At 54.8% G+C, this 17,570-nt stretch overlaps 1 protein-coding gene across 1 annotated transcript; it reads left to right on the forward strand.

Moving 5' to 3' along the window:
* The first annotated feature begins 3,399 nt into the window (after positions 1 to 3,399).
* Positions 3,400 to 17,486, forward strand: Efnb1 (ephrin B1). The gene is made up of 5 exons (XM_038316227.1): positions 3,400 to 4,322; positions 12,554 to 12,831; positions 13,749 to 13,841; positions 14,015 to 14,140; positions 14,372 to 17,486. Exons 1-5 carry the CDS (start codon positions 4,195 to 4,197, stop codon positions 14,782 to 14,784), a joined length of 1,038 nt encoding a protein of 345 aa, XP_038172155.1. The 5' UTR covers positions 3,400 to 4,194; the 3' UTR covers positions 14,785 to 17,486.
* The last annotated feature ends 84 nt before the right edge of the window (positions 17,487 to 17,570 follow it).

Raw genomic sequence — 17,570 nt, forward strand, 5'->3', positions numbered from 1 at the left:
GGAAAATATGCACGTGGCACACAAAGCGTGTGTGGACTGGAGCAAAGGTGTGTCACTAGGGATAAGAGCGTCTCCATGGGAGGCTCTGTGGAAGAAGGAAGTTTCCATTGAGTAAGCCCCCTGGTAGGCCAGGGGAGATGCTAACCAAACCTTGTCTGCACATTATCTCATTTAGTAAAATTCCTCCAGGCCAAGAACAGTAACAAGCCTCCAGATGTGAGGTGATTTGCCCAAGGGGATAGAACTGAAAATTAGCCCCCCTTCCCTCCTATGGGTGTGGGCAGCTGGGACCAGAAGGCACAGCTCCATGGTGTGTGTGTGTGGGGGGGGGAGCATGCGCACACGCTGCCCAGTGCCTGAGGCTTCCTGCTGCTACCATATGTTTCCTTACACACCTGGGCCTGGAGCCCCACAATGCTTGGCACTCCCATGGACAAGGCTTGCTCAGCTCACTAGCCTGGCCCGCACTTAGGAAACACAAGCGGTCTTGAATCCTGGCGTGCACGTGTGTATGCTGACACAGTGACCCGGGAGCTGTGGGCTCTGGCAGTCTGGTGACTGGAAGGGCTTGGATAAGAGAATAGCATTCCCCATGGATCCTCTCGGGCTCTCAGAGGGAATAATTGTTTCCCTCAGTCAGGGACCTGGATCACTACAAACTGAGGACCTGCCAGGGTCTGGCAGAGGTGGAAACTTTCAGCGGCCAGCTCTGGCCGAGGCAGAGAGTGGGTTTGGCCATGTCCCTGAAGTCCCTGTAACTAGCTAGCATGGGCAGGCTGAGGCAGAAAGGCCATGCTATGACCAGAGGTGGGCAGTGTGTGGAGCAGGTTGGGACCTAAGAGTCCTCTCCTCGTTTCCTCCACTGTCCCTTCCTCCCGAATTAGAGGTTGGCACACTCAAAAGCTACTGTCTTCCCAGGTTTCCCTAGTCCGGGAGCAAAATCACATCCCTGCAGCTCCCACTTAATTTGGGGTTGTTGTCTGGAGGGGCACAGGACATGGCGGCCATGGAGAGGAAGACTCTGGGGCCAACCTGGGCTTAGCACTAATGATCCTGTCTGAGAAGAACTTCAGCCTGGGGACAAAATCAATGGCCTTCCCCAGTCCTGGTGACCTTCTGAGACCTGTGAGTGAGGAGCCGCGGTCTGAAGGCAGCTGCTGTCCAGGCCCCCGTCCAGCCTGTGACTGTGAATGAACCGAGAGAGCAAGCAAGCGCAGAAGGCCACAGTGTGTCCATCTGGGCTGTGCAGAGACTGGCCAGGAGATGTCCTTGTCCACGAGAGTGCCAAAGTCCACGAGACTGGGGATAGAGACACCAGAAACCAAAGCCTCTTCCCTCAGGGAAGAGTCGCTTCTTCAACCCTGAGCCTTAGTTTCCCTCCAAAGTAAAAGCAGGGACAGCAGAACTGATCTCAAAGGGTGGGGAAAGCAAACTGGCCTGATGTCGGTGGTTCCTGCAGCAAGCCGCTGGCTGCCTTTTAGACTCAGCTTGGTTCCTCTTGATGGCGTGGCTCTCGGTTGGACTGCAGGCATGTCTCAGGTGGACTGCTGGCATGTCTCGGGTGGACCGCTGGCGTGTCTCGGGTGGACCGCTGGCGTGTCTCGGGTGGACCGCTGGCGTGTCTCGGGTGGACCGCTGGTGTGTTTCGGGTGGACCGCTGGCGTGTCTCAGGCGGACCGCTGGTGTGTCTTTCCACCTTTCTCATTTCTCTTTGCTCCGCTTACATCCCAGTGCAGGATCCAGTTGGGAACACAGAGACCCTAGACTACGGACCCAGAGCCACCGGCTGGGGCAAGGTCTCCATCTCCAAAGGTAGGAGGGACTCAGCCTCTTCCCTTCTACCCTGCCCAACATAGATGACCCCACTGCAACTACAGAGGTGGTGCAGGGAGACTCCATAGCTCCAGCTCCCACCAAGGGAAATGGTAGGCATGGAACTTATATAAATGGCAGAGCACTTTTAAAGAAAAACGCTCAATCAATTATACCCATAGAAAAGCGGAAAGAAGGAAGAAGAATTCAATTCCTGATAGAGCCCTTGCCTAGTAAGTCCGAGGCCCTAAGTTAGAGCCAGGATTCATTAAAAAGAGGAAGAAAAGTGGAGAGGAAGAGGCAGGTAAGGAGGGGATAGAGGAGCACGAATAGGAAGTCGTTCTATCCTTGGCAACCCCCAAACCAAGTCCCAAATCCAGATCTTTCCCCTAGATCTTTCCAATCTTTCTTACACCTAGTGGTGCCTCTTGCTAAAGCCACGCCTGTCCCGGTTTGCTCAAATTCAAGTGCCAGGCTTGCATGGCAAGCTCTGAGTAGGAGGCCTCGGCTTGTCCCGGGAGCTTGCAAGTCTACAGAAGGCCAGCAGGAGGAGACATTGGCACGTGGGTACGTCCGCTGGGACCTGAGGAAGGCGAGTAGGTCAGACCGGGAGGGTCTGAGCTATGGGATTGAGCCAAATTATAAGCAAAGAGACAAGGAGGGGCGGAGAGAATGGGCCAGGGCTGGGAGACAAAGCCCCAGATGGTGAGGCCGAGGCCGGGAAAGGCTGGAGTCCGGAATCTCAGGGCCCAGATGCCCACTTACGCTCTTTCAAAGAGCTTCTGCTCTGCTCCTTATCCTCTCTACCCTCCAGCTTTCTGTATAGCCCTTACCTTTTGTCCCTATTCGCCTACCCCAGGCCTTTTCGTGTGCCTTCAGACAAGACTAACGAAATCTGTGTACCCGGGGAGGGGGATAGGGGATGGTCTCACAGGCTCACTGTCAAAGATGAGATTCTTAAAGGCTTGGTCTCTAGATGCAAATAAACTCCCGTTGCCCTTTGGACACAGTACTTTTTCCGAGTCTCCGGCACCCAGAGCCGACACTTTTGTTGTGGTCAGTGAAAGGAAGGAGTGCCTTTCGATGGCGGAAAGAGCTCTCAGCAGAGTGTGGGTACCAGACTAGGAACAGGCAGACTGATTTGGCCACAGAAGTGGACACAGAGTGGGATTCTGCGGCTGGTACGAGAGTATGTGTATGCATATGCGTGTGGGGGGTGTGTGCGTGGGCGAGCGCGTGTGAAAAGAATGCAAGAACTATGTTTTCTGGAGATACTTGGGACAAGGCTAGTCTGGTCTAGGTCAGTGGGCCGGATGGTGACCAGGTGTGCGTAAAAGAGAGCAGGCCAGCAGCTTTTGAAAAGCGCCAGCTTCCCAAGAACGCCCTGGGAACCAGACTAAGCGGGGCACTAGCATAACCGCAAGAGCCGCACATTGAGATTAATGCCTTCGAGAGCGCAGCGTCCTTAAGAGCTCCCCGAAACCCCGCCCCTTCCTGCTCGGTGGGCGTGGTATGGGGCAAGGACCCCGTCACGGAGCTTTCTATTGGTTCGAAGGAGCAGGGTTGGCCTTGTGCTCGCCTGAGCAGGGGAGTAGAAAGCTCAGCGGCAGCGGAGGGAGTCTATGCGCGCTGGACAGCAGTGGGGGGTGTGTGAGATTCGCACTGACTGCAGACACTCGGGCTCAATCGCCGGGGATTAAGGACTTGGCGACCGGGCTGCCGGGCTACCCGGCCGAGGCTTCAGAGGTGCAAATTGGTGGGACTGGTTTGCTCAGCAGGGTCGTGCTAGTCTTTTAAGTACACTGAGAGGGGCCGGTGCTAAAGTAGAAGCTGTCTTGGGACGCGCGGCGCGGAGTCCCACTGTAGCCCGGAGGAACGGAGTCTGTGCTAGGGGGACTCACTCCGTCGGGAGCCTGGGGACCGAGCTTGCGTTGTTGGGAGATACCCCCCTCTTCTTCCCAGAGGCGACAATCCCAGGACCGTCGAGGCATCGGGGCAACCACTGAGCGCTCTGCGGGGAGACCCCGTCGGGGAAAGGACTTGCGGTCTCAAACAGTCTGGGGGAGCCGAGCGGAATCCGGCGGGATCACTCGGGGGCGGCGAGCCCCCGTCGCGCCTCGTGCGGCGGAGAGGCCAGGGGAGAGCGTCCTCGGAGGCCGCAGCCCATGCCCGTGTTGGGGACGCCTGCCCAGTGAGTCCTCCTGGCCAGCCGGGCGCAGGAGAGCGACCCCGAGGCCGGCGGGAGGGGAGTACTTCAAGGCCGGCGGCTGCGGAGGATGGGCGCCTGAGTGGCTCCGAGCGCTGCGCGGCACGGGCAGGCGAGGCGAGCTTTACTGAGGAGGCGCCAGGGGATCCTGAAGTGCATCCTGCCCCCCCGGGAAAATGGCCCGGCCTGGGCAGCGTTGGCTCAGCAAGTGGCTTGTGGCGATGGTCGTGCTAACGCTGTGCCGGCTGGCCACGCCGCTGGCCAAGAACCTGGAGCCCGTGTCCTGGAGCTCTCTTAACCCTAAGTGAGTAACTTATCGGCTCTGGTCCCTGAGGGTGGGAGGCACTCCTTCGGGGTGAGGTCGTGCACCCCCAAGTGCGTGGGGGTATCCATAGGCGGTCCGGCGCCCTGTTTTATGTCTGGCCTTTCCTAATGTTTTCTTGCGGGCAGTCGGGGCAGGGTGCAGAAGGGTGGGGTGGGGGCACTTGACTGTGTTGTGACCCTTCGGTTTCGCCCTAGCTTCCTCAAGTCCCAGATCGAGTCGCGATGGTCACACCAGGCAGATTAGGATGTCTGGGCGCTCGAGAGCGCACCAGCGAGCTGGGTGGGGGCGAGTAAGCAGCCCACTCTGGGGCCCCTGGGAACGTGGTGGTTTTCACTCACAGCCACTCCAGGGGTGAGATCGACCTGAACGAGGGATTAGGCTAGAACACAGGTTCCTCTTTTGCTTAGGTGTCAGGGCGGCTTGGGACCTAGCGCCCAGAGCGAGTGGTAGCATCTGTATCTCTTCTCCGGCTTCTCCCGTTTTCATTTGTCTTTCTTCCCTGTCTGTTTGCCTCCCTGTCTTTCTCTTTGCCGTCTCTTCTTGCAGCCCCCCCCCCCATTTCTCTCTGCCGGGGAGGTAGAAAGGCGGGCGCTGCTTCTCGGCTCACAAAGGCGGCGGGTGGAGAAGGGCGGAGTGGAAGAGGGTTTGTTTGAGGAGGGGGCTCCATCCAGCGCCCGTCGGGGGTCCAATTGAACCAGGCAGCAGAGCTTCTTCAAGAGCCAGCCAGGGCTGAGAATGGCAGTGGAGCCAGCGAGGGAGGTGGGTGGGGAACGTGTGATTCCTGTCCAGGCAGGTCTTAGTCCCCCCCCCCCCCCAGATTGGAGAGCCTTGCTTAGATTTCTCCAGTGTTGGGGGGCAGTGATATAAAGAAGGGCCTTTTCTTTCTTCTCCTTCCCTTCCTAACTCTGCCCCCCCATCTCTAAACAACACACACCTTTCAGGGCGGTGGCTCAGTGGTTTCTGGGCTGTTGTGACCTCTGGACCCTTTTCTCTTTTGGCATCTAGGACTCAGATTGGAACTCAGGGTCATAATTGCTCTGCCCGTTTTCTGGAAGTCCAGGGAGTGTGTGGACGACACAGTTAGTGGAAAACTGGGGGGGGGGTGCCTGTTCCTTCCATGTTCCCATATTTTTGTTTCTGGATTTTCCTCCTGTCCACTCTTATGGGCTCCCTGCTAACTTCCTAGGTTCTCGCCTGCCTTGGCCTCTTGAGTCCCAGGGATGGCGTATCTCTCACCCCAGAAGTGAGAGAAGAGGGCTTCTTGTTTTCTCCTTGGGTTAAGATAAGGTCCCATTACCCGTTGGTGGCTAAAGGGGGGTCAGGGTGAAGGATTCTTCCTCCTTACAAGGAAAGGGACTGGCAAGGATTTCTACCTTACTTAGAAGCCAGTTTGGTTACTGTGCCCTAACTGCTGGGACTCAAATGGTTTTGGGGACCCCTCTAGGCTATTAAGCCCATAGGGAGAGCTTGTGAAGTGCCCAGTTCGTCTCTGTAAGGGTGGAGGCTGGAAATGCTCCTTAGCGAGGAGAATTGCAATCCCCCTAGGGTAGCCCATCCTAGGGGCTCATGGGAGTGACCTAATTGCTCTCTTGGGTTGAGATACTGTGCAACTCCACAGCTGGAGAGGAGCCCTCCTGCAGAGTTGGGGCTGCTGGGAGAAACAAGATCTACGGAGCATCCCTCTTTATGTGTTCTCTGCCTTTAGAGCTCCAGAGCAGTTAACCAGCTAGAGAAGGTTGTGTCCCCTCTGCTCTCATCCTGTCCAGCTCAAGCTGAGGCCAGGCTTCCTGGGGTGGGGATGGGACTGACTTTGGACTCAGTAGAACCTGCCTGAATTGTGTCCTGTAGTGAACAGTTTCTGGGAACAGTTTTGGACTGATCCTGGTGGTCCCCCACCCCCGTTTCATCTATGCTCAGGGGTCTGGAATGCAGTCTGTATCCGCGTTTGTTGGCACCAGGTGCAGGGCAGGAGGACAGGACCCAGGCACTGCCCTCAGCCCCGGGGCCTGCCTGTGCCACCGCACCCAACCCCTGGGCTGCCGCAGCTTTTCTAATAAACGCTGTCTGTCGCTGTCTGTCGTTCTGCTTTCTTGGGTCCTGCCTGAGTTCTCCCTCTCAGGCCGGCATTGTTGCCCTCTCCACCCCGTGAGAGTGGAGCTCACCTCCCTCTCCAGCTAGGCTTGCCTGCTCTCCCTCTTTCTCACACTCCTCTCACTCTTAGTCACTCTCTGCCTCTTTTTCTCAAGTCCTTTTGTTTCTCGCACATGCCCGTGCTTTGCAGGCTCATTTTCTCTTATCCCTCCCCTCTTCCTCTCCTAGCTTTTTGGTCCCTCTCCTCAGCCCTGTCAGGAGCTGGCACCCCTCCCTCTAAATATCTCGCAGTGCCTATAAACCCTGCTTAATTGCTTCCTCCTTGAGAAAAAAAATCAAAATAAAGAAGTGATGGGGTCTGCTTCTAGGTTGCAAGGCACATGCAGCCCCGGCCCCGGGGAGCTGCAAGAGCCCGTTGAAGGCTCGCAGCCTATCTGTCTCTTGAACTGCTGCTAGGGACGGTCAGCATGGTGCTTCCTAGGTGATGGGAGCTTCTGCCACCTGGGTCCCTTCTGGCAGATGTGCCCCAAGAGTACAGGGTGAGAAGATGGGTTTGATTCCACTGGTGGAAACCGGAGCAAGTATGTTCGCGGCATGGGGGCATGGCCTAAAGGTCTCAGGGAAGCCACCTCCCCCAGCTGCTTCCCCTCGGGAACTTGGGGCAGCCGGTAAGCCTCACTCTTGAGTCCTCTGCCAAGTCCAGCTGCTGCAGTTCAGTCTTTTGGTCCCATTCTGACCCTGTACTGCCCCCCCACTCAGGTCCCCCCACATCCAAGGACGGGGAATGTGTTTGAGATCACATTACAAACCTTCCCACAATGGGGGTGGGGTAGGGGGCTCAGTTTGGCATCCAGGACCCTTGGCTCCATCCAGCATGGGTGGGGCAGCTGCAGACCCCAACTCCTGCTTGCTTTCTCCAAGCTAAAGTGGTGGCCCCAGCCCCCACACAGCTGTTCCAGCTCATAGTCCTGGGGAGACCAGCCCAAGGGACTCCTTTCCAGAGTGGCTCGGAATAGTCAGGTATTCTATTTTATGTCTGATTGGCCACAGGTGAGAGTCCTGGGAACCCAGCAGTTCCTAAGGCTTCCTGTCCCCTGACCCCACCCAGGGAAGCTAGGCAAGGGCCTATGAGGAAGCTGGAGTGAGGCCTGAGTTGGGGGTTCCCTTTCTTCTCTTGGGCTCTTGGGGCTCTCCGTTGCCTTACCAACTCGGGTGCATGGGGATGGCTGGGCCCTGGGCACTGCTGGCTCAGTGCAGCACTTTTCTGGGGTTAGGATTATGTATGGGGTCAGTGGGCCAACCAGAAGGCTGCTGGTTGCCATGGGAATACCAGGTTTGAGGGCTAGCTCACTCTGTGGTTAAAAGGGGATCTGAAGTGGAGGCTGCTTGCCAGCAGCATTTCGAGACTGTGAAAGACCCTTCTCCCTAGGATGTTTCTGTGGTGGTGGTTTGGGGTCAGGGTGCCAGCAAGCCAGAGGTAGGAGCGTTTTCATCTTGCTTCTTCTGAACGCTACTGTGGTTGGCATGCTAAGTAATAGGCAGGTAGTACCTTGCTTCTTACAGTGTACTCTCACATATGATCTCATCGGGTGCTCCTAACAGCCCTGGGAAGTCGGCCTTGGCCCCATTTTCCAGAGAAGGAGGCATATGCCCAGAAAGGGGAACTGACTTGTTGAATTGGGGAGAGCTGTGCCGTGTGCCATTCTTTCCAGGCTGGCCTGCTGCAGGGAATAGGAATTCAAAGCAGGGTTGGAAAGAGACCTCTGCTGCCCCTGGGCTCTCGCCTCTCACCTCCCAGGCGGGCCTGCATCTGCTCTGTGTATGACTCAGGCCCTGCCTCTGTAGGGTAAGTAGTGTTCTAGCCTCTTCATTTACCTTCCCTAGGCTTAGCTCTGAGGGCACCCTGCACAGGTGACCTAGCCCAACTCACCAACCAGCACGCTGCCCCTCCCAGCTCTGAGTAGTTCCTTTGGTTTCTCTCTGGGCCAGGAATGTCTTTCTCTTAGGAACTCTGGGAGGTGAGGGGGAGCAGAAAACATGGCAGGGGGTGGACTAAACCCCAGTGGATCAGCTTTGATCAGGTGGGACAAAGAGGCGGGCATAGTTCATGTAGGTGGGGAGAGTGACTTCCTCCAGGACTCTCTGGCTTGCCTGCCTCCGACAGAGTTGTGTGTGTGCCAGGGCCCAGCTGCTGTTCCTGCCCACCCACGCCTGGGCGGGCACTGCTGGGACACGCCAGGCCTGCTCCTGCTGCCTCGGGGGCTGGGTGGAGCAGGGGGAGTGAAAGAGGAGCCTTTAATTTGGGGGCTCCCCACCCTAGCTGGGATGAGAGCAGACTTGAGTTCTGGCTTGGGGTCTGTCCCTCATCAGTATTACTATCCTGGGGTGAGAGCGGGCCTAGTAGTGGTGGGGTCACCAAACTAAAATTGTGGCGGGAGTCTTCTACCACATTTAGACTTGCAGGACTGAGAACTGGGCTCCCGCTGAAACCTCTCTGGGAGAGCCTGAGCAAGAGGTTGAGGGAAGAAAGACAGGCCTTGTGGGGCAAGAATAGCTTTCTAGGCAGAAGGGTCCCAGCTGCGAGCTCGTCCCCTGTAGTATAGGTGACATACAGAAAGGTAGAGAGGAGTGCATCTGAGCTGAAGGCTATTAGTGAGGGCTATTAGTGTCTCTCATCATTTCAGGGCCTGGGATGCTACTGTCCCCAGAGCCCATAGGATTTTCATAGCTCGGGATTTGCGTAGTTTTCAGCGGCATTTCCAATCAGAACGGATGAGGGAGAGACTTGGGCTAGGGAGAGGCAGCCGCAGGACTGGAGCTGAAATAGTTCCAACTGCCTTCCTAAAGTCCTTTTACTCCCTGGGGTGGCTCCCTGGGGTCCCAGGGCTATCAGAGGCTAGGCAGGGAAGGCCTCGGGTTACCATGGCGACCTGCTTTAGGTTTCCTGCAGTGCCATGTCAATCCCCTTATTTTCTGGAAAAGGGCTTTGTCTGGGGGTGGCCCCAGGCAGGAAAGCTTGGCTTGATGATGGGGGGACAGTCCCTTCTGAAAGGTGGTACCTAAAGAGTTTACATTAGGGGCCTTTTCCTTTTCCTCTTTTCCCACTCCTAACTTGGTGAGAAAGGGGGAAGATAGGTAGGGTGTCCCTATAAAGTATCACAAAGACTGCCTGGCTCTGGGCTTCACTTTCATTGGCTATTCACCCGACCCTCGTTGTGATCCCACGTACTGTCTTGGACTTCTCATGGGCCTAAGTGAAATTTGTCCAGTTAGAGGAAGTTGCTAAGAAAGTGTGGGATGGGGTCAGGGGTGCAGGCCTCATTAGATTCCTCTCCCTTCCACACTTTGGGAGAAGGTGAGTTTTCTTCTGCCGGCTGCTATGTAAATGAGCTGATGAATATTTATGAAGTCTGTTCACCGAGGTTGGAGACACTCTGAGGGGTGTTGGGGGCAATAGTCCTTTCTTCTCCCCCTCCCCCCACCAGCCAGACATCTGTTTCCTCAATGTGTCTGGGTTCAAAGTAGAACCCCAAGTAGCTAAAAAGCCCTGCCGAGTCCTGGGGCTCTGCAGTCTGGGTGGGTAGCCCTGAAAGAGTGTACCAGAGAAGACACATTTCTCTGGCGAGAAAGCTGGGGCCCAGTGCTTAGGAAGTGAGCTGGCCTCCGTGTCATCTGCGTAGCTACACATATATGTCGTGCTGCGGTGCAGCTGTGTAAGGATCAGACACTGCAGAGTCCTGTTAGAGCCCTAGGGATTTCAGCAACTGTCCTGAATGGGAACATCTCTCTGGTCATTTATTTCTTCATATTAAGAGTCTAGGCTGGGTCTCTAGGGTTCCTTTGAGCTCTGAAATGTTAAAAAATGGTCTGTCCTTGCCACCCGGGGAGAACCAGAGGAAAGCAAGGAATACCTTGAGAAGTAGAGGCTTTGGTGAAACTTGTGGGCTTTGTACGGCACATGGATGGGTGTTCCATCTCAAATGTTTCCTTGGGCCTCCGTGTCCTGTTTGCTTACTCTCTGTCCGCCAAAGAACTGGAGACATAGAGACCAAAGGATGAAGTGTCCCATTCTGGCTCTGACCCTCCTGTACATCAAGATGGCACCGCTTAGCTTTGTAGAACATCACAGGACATGGAGGGCTGGGTTTGGTTTATTTTTTCCATCTACTTCAGCCACTTAGTCAAACCCCTTCTCTGCCTAGTGAGGTGTCAGGACAAGGGCACATGTGTGACAATGTGAAGACATCTGCCCAGAGCTCAGTACACTTGTCTCTGCTGTGTCGTGGCTCTCAGCAATCGGAAGCACATTGTAGTAACCTGTGAGCTGAGGTTCTGCACCAACACCCCAATGATACTCTTCTTTGTATGCATTACCTTTTGGCCTCCATTGTCCTTTCTGCTAGAGTGTCTATCACCGAGGGGATGAAACCCACACTGCTTTCCATGGCCCTTGAGGAATTTCTTCTAGCCCTAGATAACTTTTCCACCTCTTTTGATGCTCTCCACTCTTTCCTGTGCAGGCTGTGTGAGTCATCAGCAGGCCTGGGTTTTGTCTCAGCCATTGCTATCCACTGTTGCTATGCACTGACGTCTTATCATTTACCTAGTGCCCACCTTCCTCCTGATCTTTGTATGAAACCATCTCAGAGCATTGCAGTGCTGTGGTCAGATGGGATGTCTTCTTCCTTTTGATGCCTCCCACCCTGGGTATGTGAAGCACCATCTTCACATGTGACCTGCAGATAGCCTAGAGCTGTCTATGGCTAGAGTGTGGGCTGTTTACTTTTTGGAACCAAACCAGATAATCAAGTCCATGAGAGTCAAGGTGTATCTTCTCTTCCTAGATCTTGCCTGAGAAACCACAGGACTTAATGTTGGTATCTGATCTCCTGCTTCTTGTCGGACTATTTCAAAGATGGATTCAATGTTATTGAGTATCTACTGCATTCTAGGTTCTCAGCCACCCCCAATCCTAGGAGTGAGGGGCCATAGTTTATAAGTGAAGCAAGTTCAAAGAGATTGTGCAGCTCGCCCAAGACTATGGAGCTACTAACAGCCTAGCTTTGGAATTTGGTTCCAACATGTGTTCTTTCTCTTTGTTCCCGGCTTCTGCCTGAACAAGCTGAGAAATGGCCAACAGAGCTTCATTTCTTTACTGTGCTTTCCAGATAGACAGTGAAGCCTGGTCCAAGGCATTTAGTCACCTCCTCTTGGGATCTGTAGTAGCTGCAGTGTGGAAGGAAGAGGCATGTAGGCTTCCTAAGATCCTGTCTTATACCTGCTGTCCTTGGTACAAGTACCCTTCTTTTTTTTTACTTCCCTTAGTCATCTTAAGAGTGAGAGACTGGTCAAGTTTGGGGATTTAGGCTCTTGGGATGGGGGTGCATCATCAGAATGATATTATAGAGCTGCTTCTATAATATCACCAGAGATGGTGGCCATCAGATCCTGGCTTCATTGCTTATTTCTATCTCCCCATCATGCCCAAGATTAGTAAGATGTGTGTGTGTGGGGGGGGGGGGGGTTCCAGGCAGGTTGAGCTCCTCTAGCCTTTGGCTGGGAGCTGCGGGGGTGGTGGCTAAGACATGTGTGGGCTTGCTCTCTCTCTCTCTCTCTCTCTCTCTCTCTCTCTCTCTCTCTCTCTCTCTCCCATCTCCCCCCTGCCGTGTGTGTGTGTGTGTGTGTGTGTGTGTGTGTGTATGCGTGTGTAAATAGTAGTGGCCTTTGAAGGAATGTGAGTGTGTTGGGAAGTATGGGGAACAGGGCACCACCTCCAGGGAGCCTGGGCCTGACACATTGGTACCTGTCCCATTTGGCCACGTCAGCCCCCCCTGCGGAAATGCCCCATTAGGACAAAGGGCTCCCCTAGCCAGGCATTGCCCCACCCTGCAAAGCACTGAAAGCCTGGCAGCCTTGCCTATGGGCCACCCCTTCCACACCCTGCTGGCAGTGTGGTTCTCTCTCCCCACCCCCCCAGCCTAAGGATAGAGGAAGGGCAGAAGGCTGATTTGATATCTCCACCCAGTAGTACTGGTCTGGCCTTCATTGTCATAACCCCTGGTTTTGGGGTAGCCAGAGATTCCAACCTTGAGGTTGACCATTTTCTTTCTTCTGGGCAGGTTCCTAAGTGGGAAGGGCTTGGTGATCTACCCGAAGATTGGAGACAAGCTGGACATCATCTGCCCCCGAGCAGAAGCAGGGCGGCCCTACGAGTACTACAAGCTGTACCTGGTGCGGCCAGAGCAGGCAGCTGCTTGCAGCACTGTGCTTGATCCCAATGTACTGGTCACTTGCAACAAGCCACAGCAGGAAATTCGCTTTACCATTAAGTTCCAGGAGTTCAGCCCCAACTACATGGGCCTGGAGTTCAAAAAGTTTCACGATTACTACATTACGTGTGAGTCCCTACCCACCTGTCACTCTGTCTCTCACTAGGCTTTGCTCTGCCTTCCTGCAGCCTTCTTGCCTATGGGGTAGCAGTGGCAGCTTCTGAGTGGGACGGGGATATGCCACATGCATACATTTACAGTGTTGCCTGATCTGATCCCTTTTGAAGACACCAGCATGCCCTCCTGGAAGCCTGGCCTTGGAATTTTAGCCCCAACATTCAGCACACGGCCGCTTGCCTCAGCTCCAGGGCAAGGATGGGAAAGACTTCTCTCTGTGTTGCTCTCTCTTTCTTTCTTGGGAATGGCAGGTTTGGCAGAATCCTTTGAGATCAGCCAGCTGTTCTGCCTTTGTGGGGTGGCGCTAGGGCCCCAAGAGGTGAATAGGGTTGAGGATGTAGCTCAATGGTAATACATGACAAGCATGTCACATGACTAGCATGTGACTCAGTCTTTAGCCAGTGCCCTCCTCCTCTGACCCCACAAAGAGGTGCATTGACACCTTGCCTTATATCATACAAGGAATTGATGGGATAAGATAGAGACTCTAGCCTGCTCTCCTCACACTTACCTAGGATTCCTTCCTAGCTAGGAAAAAATCCCACTAGCGGTACCAATTCCATTTATTTTGATCTGGGCATCATCTCTCAATGAGAAGGCACATCTTAGTATTGCCCGCAGAATCTAGGCCTGCCCACAAGGAGTGATGCCCTTAACAGAGGGGCTCTTGGGCTTAGCAAGACTGAGTTACTTCCTATTGGGAAGGAAGTAGAAGGGTTTGGGTAAGTAGGTAAGAGCTACTTGCCATGATCCACTCCCAGTGGCTGTTTTTGGCTCTCTGGCTCTCTCTTGATGATCCTGTCAAAAAAGGGGGAAAAAAGATATACTGAAACCTCCAGTTTCTGATTTCTCTGGCCTTTTCCTGCAGCAACATCCAATGGGAGCCTGGAAGGGCTGGAGAATCGGGAGGGAGGTGTGTGCCGTACACGTACCATGAAGATCGTTATGAAGGTTGGGCAAGGTGAGTGCCCAGTTAGGCCTTTGGTATTGGCAGCTGGTTGGGGCATGTTGGGTAGTGGGGAAGTGGTCAGGCTAGAGGAGCAGAGGTCTAATATTCAGATGGGTCTTAACCCCCCGAGGTACCTGAGGGCATCCATGCCAGCAGTCTTCCTCATATACCTTCTCCACCCACAGATCCAAATGCTGTGACACCGGAGCAGCTGACTACCAGTCGGCCAAGCAAGGAGTCAGACAACACTGTCAAGACAGCCACACAGGCCCCTGGTCGGGGATCCCAGGGTGATTCTGACGGCAAGCATGGTAAGCATATACAGATACTCTGCAGAGGGCATTGCTCGCACACCCTCTCGGTCTCATGTGTGAAGAAGTTCCTGCTGCCCGCCCCCTCCCTGAGACTTGTCGTCTATCTCTGGTCGATGTGGGTGGCACAGGGACACAGAGAGTTTCTTCAGCTCCAGCATTGTTTGTGGCCCTTCTGTTGACTGCATCATCTTCTGCTGGCTGACGGCTTATTCCCTCCCCTTTCCTCAGAGACTGTGAACCAGGAAGAGAAGAGTGGCCCAGGTGCAAGTGGCGGTGGCAGTGGAGACTCCGACAGCTTCTTTAACTCCAAGGTAGCGCTGTTCGCAGCTGTGGGCGCTGGCTGTGTCATCTTCCTGATCATCATCATCTTCCTGACAGTCCTACTCCTCAAGCTCCGCAAGCGCCATCGCAAGCATACCCAGCAGCGGGCGGCTGCCCTCTCGCTCAGTACCCTCGCCAGCCCCAAGGGGGGTAGTGGTACAGCAGGCACTGAGCCCAGCGACATCATCATCCCCTTACGGACTACAGAGAACAACTACTGCCCCCACTATGAGAAGGTGAGTGGGGACTACGGGCATCCTGTCTACATCGTCCAGGAGATGCCACCTCAGAGCCCGGCGAACATCTACTACAAGGTCTGAAGGCCCGGCGTGGCCTCAGGCTCCACAGGACACATGGCCTGGACTGGCCTCTCTTTTCTCCCCCACGCCCCTCCCCTTGCCAGCTGTGCCCACCTTTGTATTTAGTTTTGTAGTTTCTTGGCTTTTATAATCCCCCAGTTTTCCTGCCCCCTGGGCTTCGGAGGGGGGTGCTTGTGCCCCCAATCCCCATGCTCTTGTGCCTTCCCCCTCTGGCCAGGCCTCTGGGCTCTGTGGGGGCGCCCTTTCTTGGAGGGCAGGGTTGGACACTGATGGACCGCAGGCAGGGAGGCAGCCCCCTGGCCCTGCCCCCTCCTCATCCCCTTTACCCATTCCCAGGACCGCTTGTCCACTATCACCACTGTTTTAATGCTTTTGTGTTCATTTTTTTAGCTGTCAACTCATTTTCATCTGTTTTTTGAAAAAAAAATGGAAAAATGTGCAAGGCAGCCCCTGCCCAGGTTCTCTGAGCCTGGCCTGACCCAGCAGAAGAGGGCCTGGGGCAGGATGTGGCCAGCCAGGAGGCATAGGGTGGCAGTTCTTTTATAGACTCCTCAGTATTTCAGGGGAGTGGGGGAGGGCATGCCTGCGAGGGAAGAGAGGAGAGCCGCTGGGCTGGGTGTCCCACCCTCCTTTTCTGACCCTCATAATTCAATGCTGTTCCTAGCAGTGGGGTAGTGACTACCACCCTTCTACCAAAAAAAAAAAAATCCCTTCCTTGTGGGATTCTTGGGCATCTCCTGCCTCCTTCACTCTCACGGTAATTAATGTCTTAATTGGCTGTTGCCTGGGGAACAGGAGAGCTGCTGCAGGCAGATGACCTCATGGGGGGTGGAGGGAGGTGAGGTGCCCAGGTGGCTATTTGCCCTGCAGAGCTGGGAGTTTCCCCCCACCACCCTCTTCTCTCCTCACCTTTGGCATCTTTGGTTCTGTGGGGAAACAGAGGTCCAAGGTGGAGGAGATCTAAGCGGGTGTAAGGCCGCGTGGCCTGCTCCTTCTCTGGGCTGTAGTATGAGTAAGCACACACACACACACACCCCACTCACTTAGTTTGGCTCCCACGGACCCCCCTAGTTTTGAGCTGGGGCCTGGAAAGAGGAAGAGGCTGCTTGGGGCTGGGCCAGCCTGCAGTGCACTTTGACCCCAGCTCCTTGCCAGCCCGGCTGCTAACAGACTGCCACTCAAGCGCACCTTGCAGGCACTCCCAGGGCTGCCGTGGAAGGAACTGGGCCTCACACCACCCACCTCCACACTGCCTCCTGGCTAGCTGCCCACCCCAGTGCCAGGTGGGAAAGGGAGCAAAACAGCCAGCCCCTTCCAGGTGGCAGTCGGAAGGGATTTTTGTTTTTGTTTCTGTTGCCATTTGTGTAAATACTAGTCTTTTTGGAAGAAATAATGTAAAGATGTTTTGTATAAACTCTGAATTATTTTCTTGTTGCTTTTTTCTTAGAAAAAAAAATGAGAACTAAAAAAAATTAACCACATGGAGAAATGAGTGTGAACTAGTGTCATACTGTCAGGGAATGAGGTGTGATAGTGTGTCTGTACATTTGCCTGCACTTGCATGCGAGAGATCGCCTTTGCCGAGCCGCAGGCAGGGCAGCTGGCTGTCCTGAGAAGCCAGTTGCTTCGAGCTCCCATGCTCTCCCTGCCACTTTCCACCTCGTGATTTGTCTCTGTCTCCTTGTTCCGCTGTCATGGTGCCTGAGTCCATCCCTCCACCCTGTCTATCCTGTCACCTCTGTGGCATAGGCCACAGACATCTGCCCAGTCTGGCACCAGGCTCCGCCAGAAAGGGTTGATGGGGAGGGGGTGTTTCCATGGGGAACCTGGGTGTGTCTGCAGGTACTGCCACCAGCTGGTTGGGACTAAATGTGGAACCTGCTGGCAGGCCCAGCCCTGTCCTGCCCCAAGATGCCTGGAGCTGGAGAGAAAGAGCATCAGAAAATGGCCCACTGGGCACCAGGGTGACTTTTCCTGTATTCACAATGGAGCCACACCAGAGGCGCCACCATGGTATACTTGATGGCTTCTGGCTGGAAGTGAAGGCCCTGAAGCTAGAGCAGCCCTGAGTGCTCGGGCTCCCTTCCACAGGCCGATGAGTAACCAACTTGTTCAGGTCAGAGTGTGGTAAGGGCCCTAAAGAGGGCTTGGCTCCATCCTATGGCAGGAGGTGCAGACTGGCAGGGCCCAGAGCATCCTGCAGGCCCCGTCAAGGGATTGCCTCTGGCAGTGGCTAAGACAGTTATCAGGGGAGGAGGACAAGTGAGATCCCACCAGCTAAAAATGGGTAAGAAGGTGATAGAGAAGAGGAGGAGGAAGAAATTGGAGGGTGAGAAAGGGATGGAGAGCAGGAAACCTAGGGGAGCAGGCACCGAACAGGCCCAGCTCACAGAGAAATGGGGAGCGTACAGAAAAGGGAGAGGAGGGAAAAGAGGCTGGGCTAGAATAGGGCTGGGCCAGCCTGGGGTGCTGCTGGAGCCAGCTGGGGCAGAGTCTGTTTATTTGGTTTCTCATTAACCAAAGGAAGTGCTTGGATCAGATCAGGCCTCTGCTATTTGACTGCTTGCCCAGAGTGGGGCCCAGCTTGGGCTGAGGGTCTCTGTCCAGGGCTAGCTCTGGACAGATTAGCATCTGACTGACCTCAGGTCGGGTTGAGCCTTACCTATACTTCCCCAATAAAGTGCCCTTTAGTGGTCCTCTAATCTGCTTTTGTCTCAGTCATGATTTGGGGTGGGGGGCGTGGAGGGGTGATGGTGGTGGAGACTACAATCCTGGAGTAAGATGTG

Source organism: Arvicola amphibius, chromosome X (assembly GCF_903992535.2).
Source record: "Arvicola amphibius chromosome X, mArvAmp1.2, whole genome shotgun sequence".
NCBI lineage: Eukaryota > Metazoa > Chordata > Mammalia > Rodentia > Cricetidae > Arvicola > Arvicola amphibius.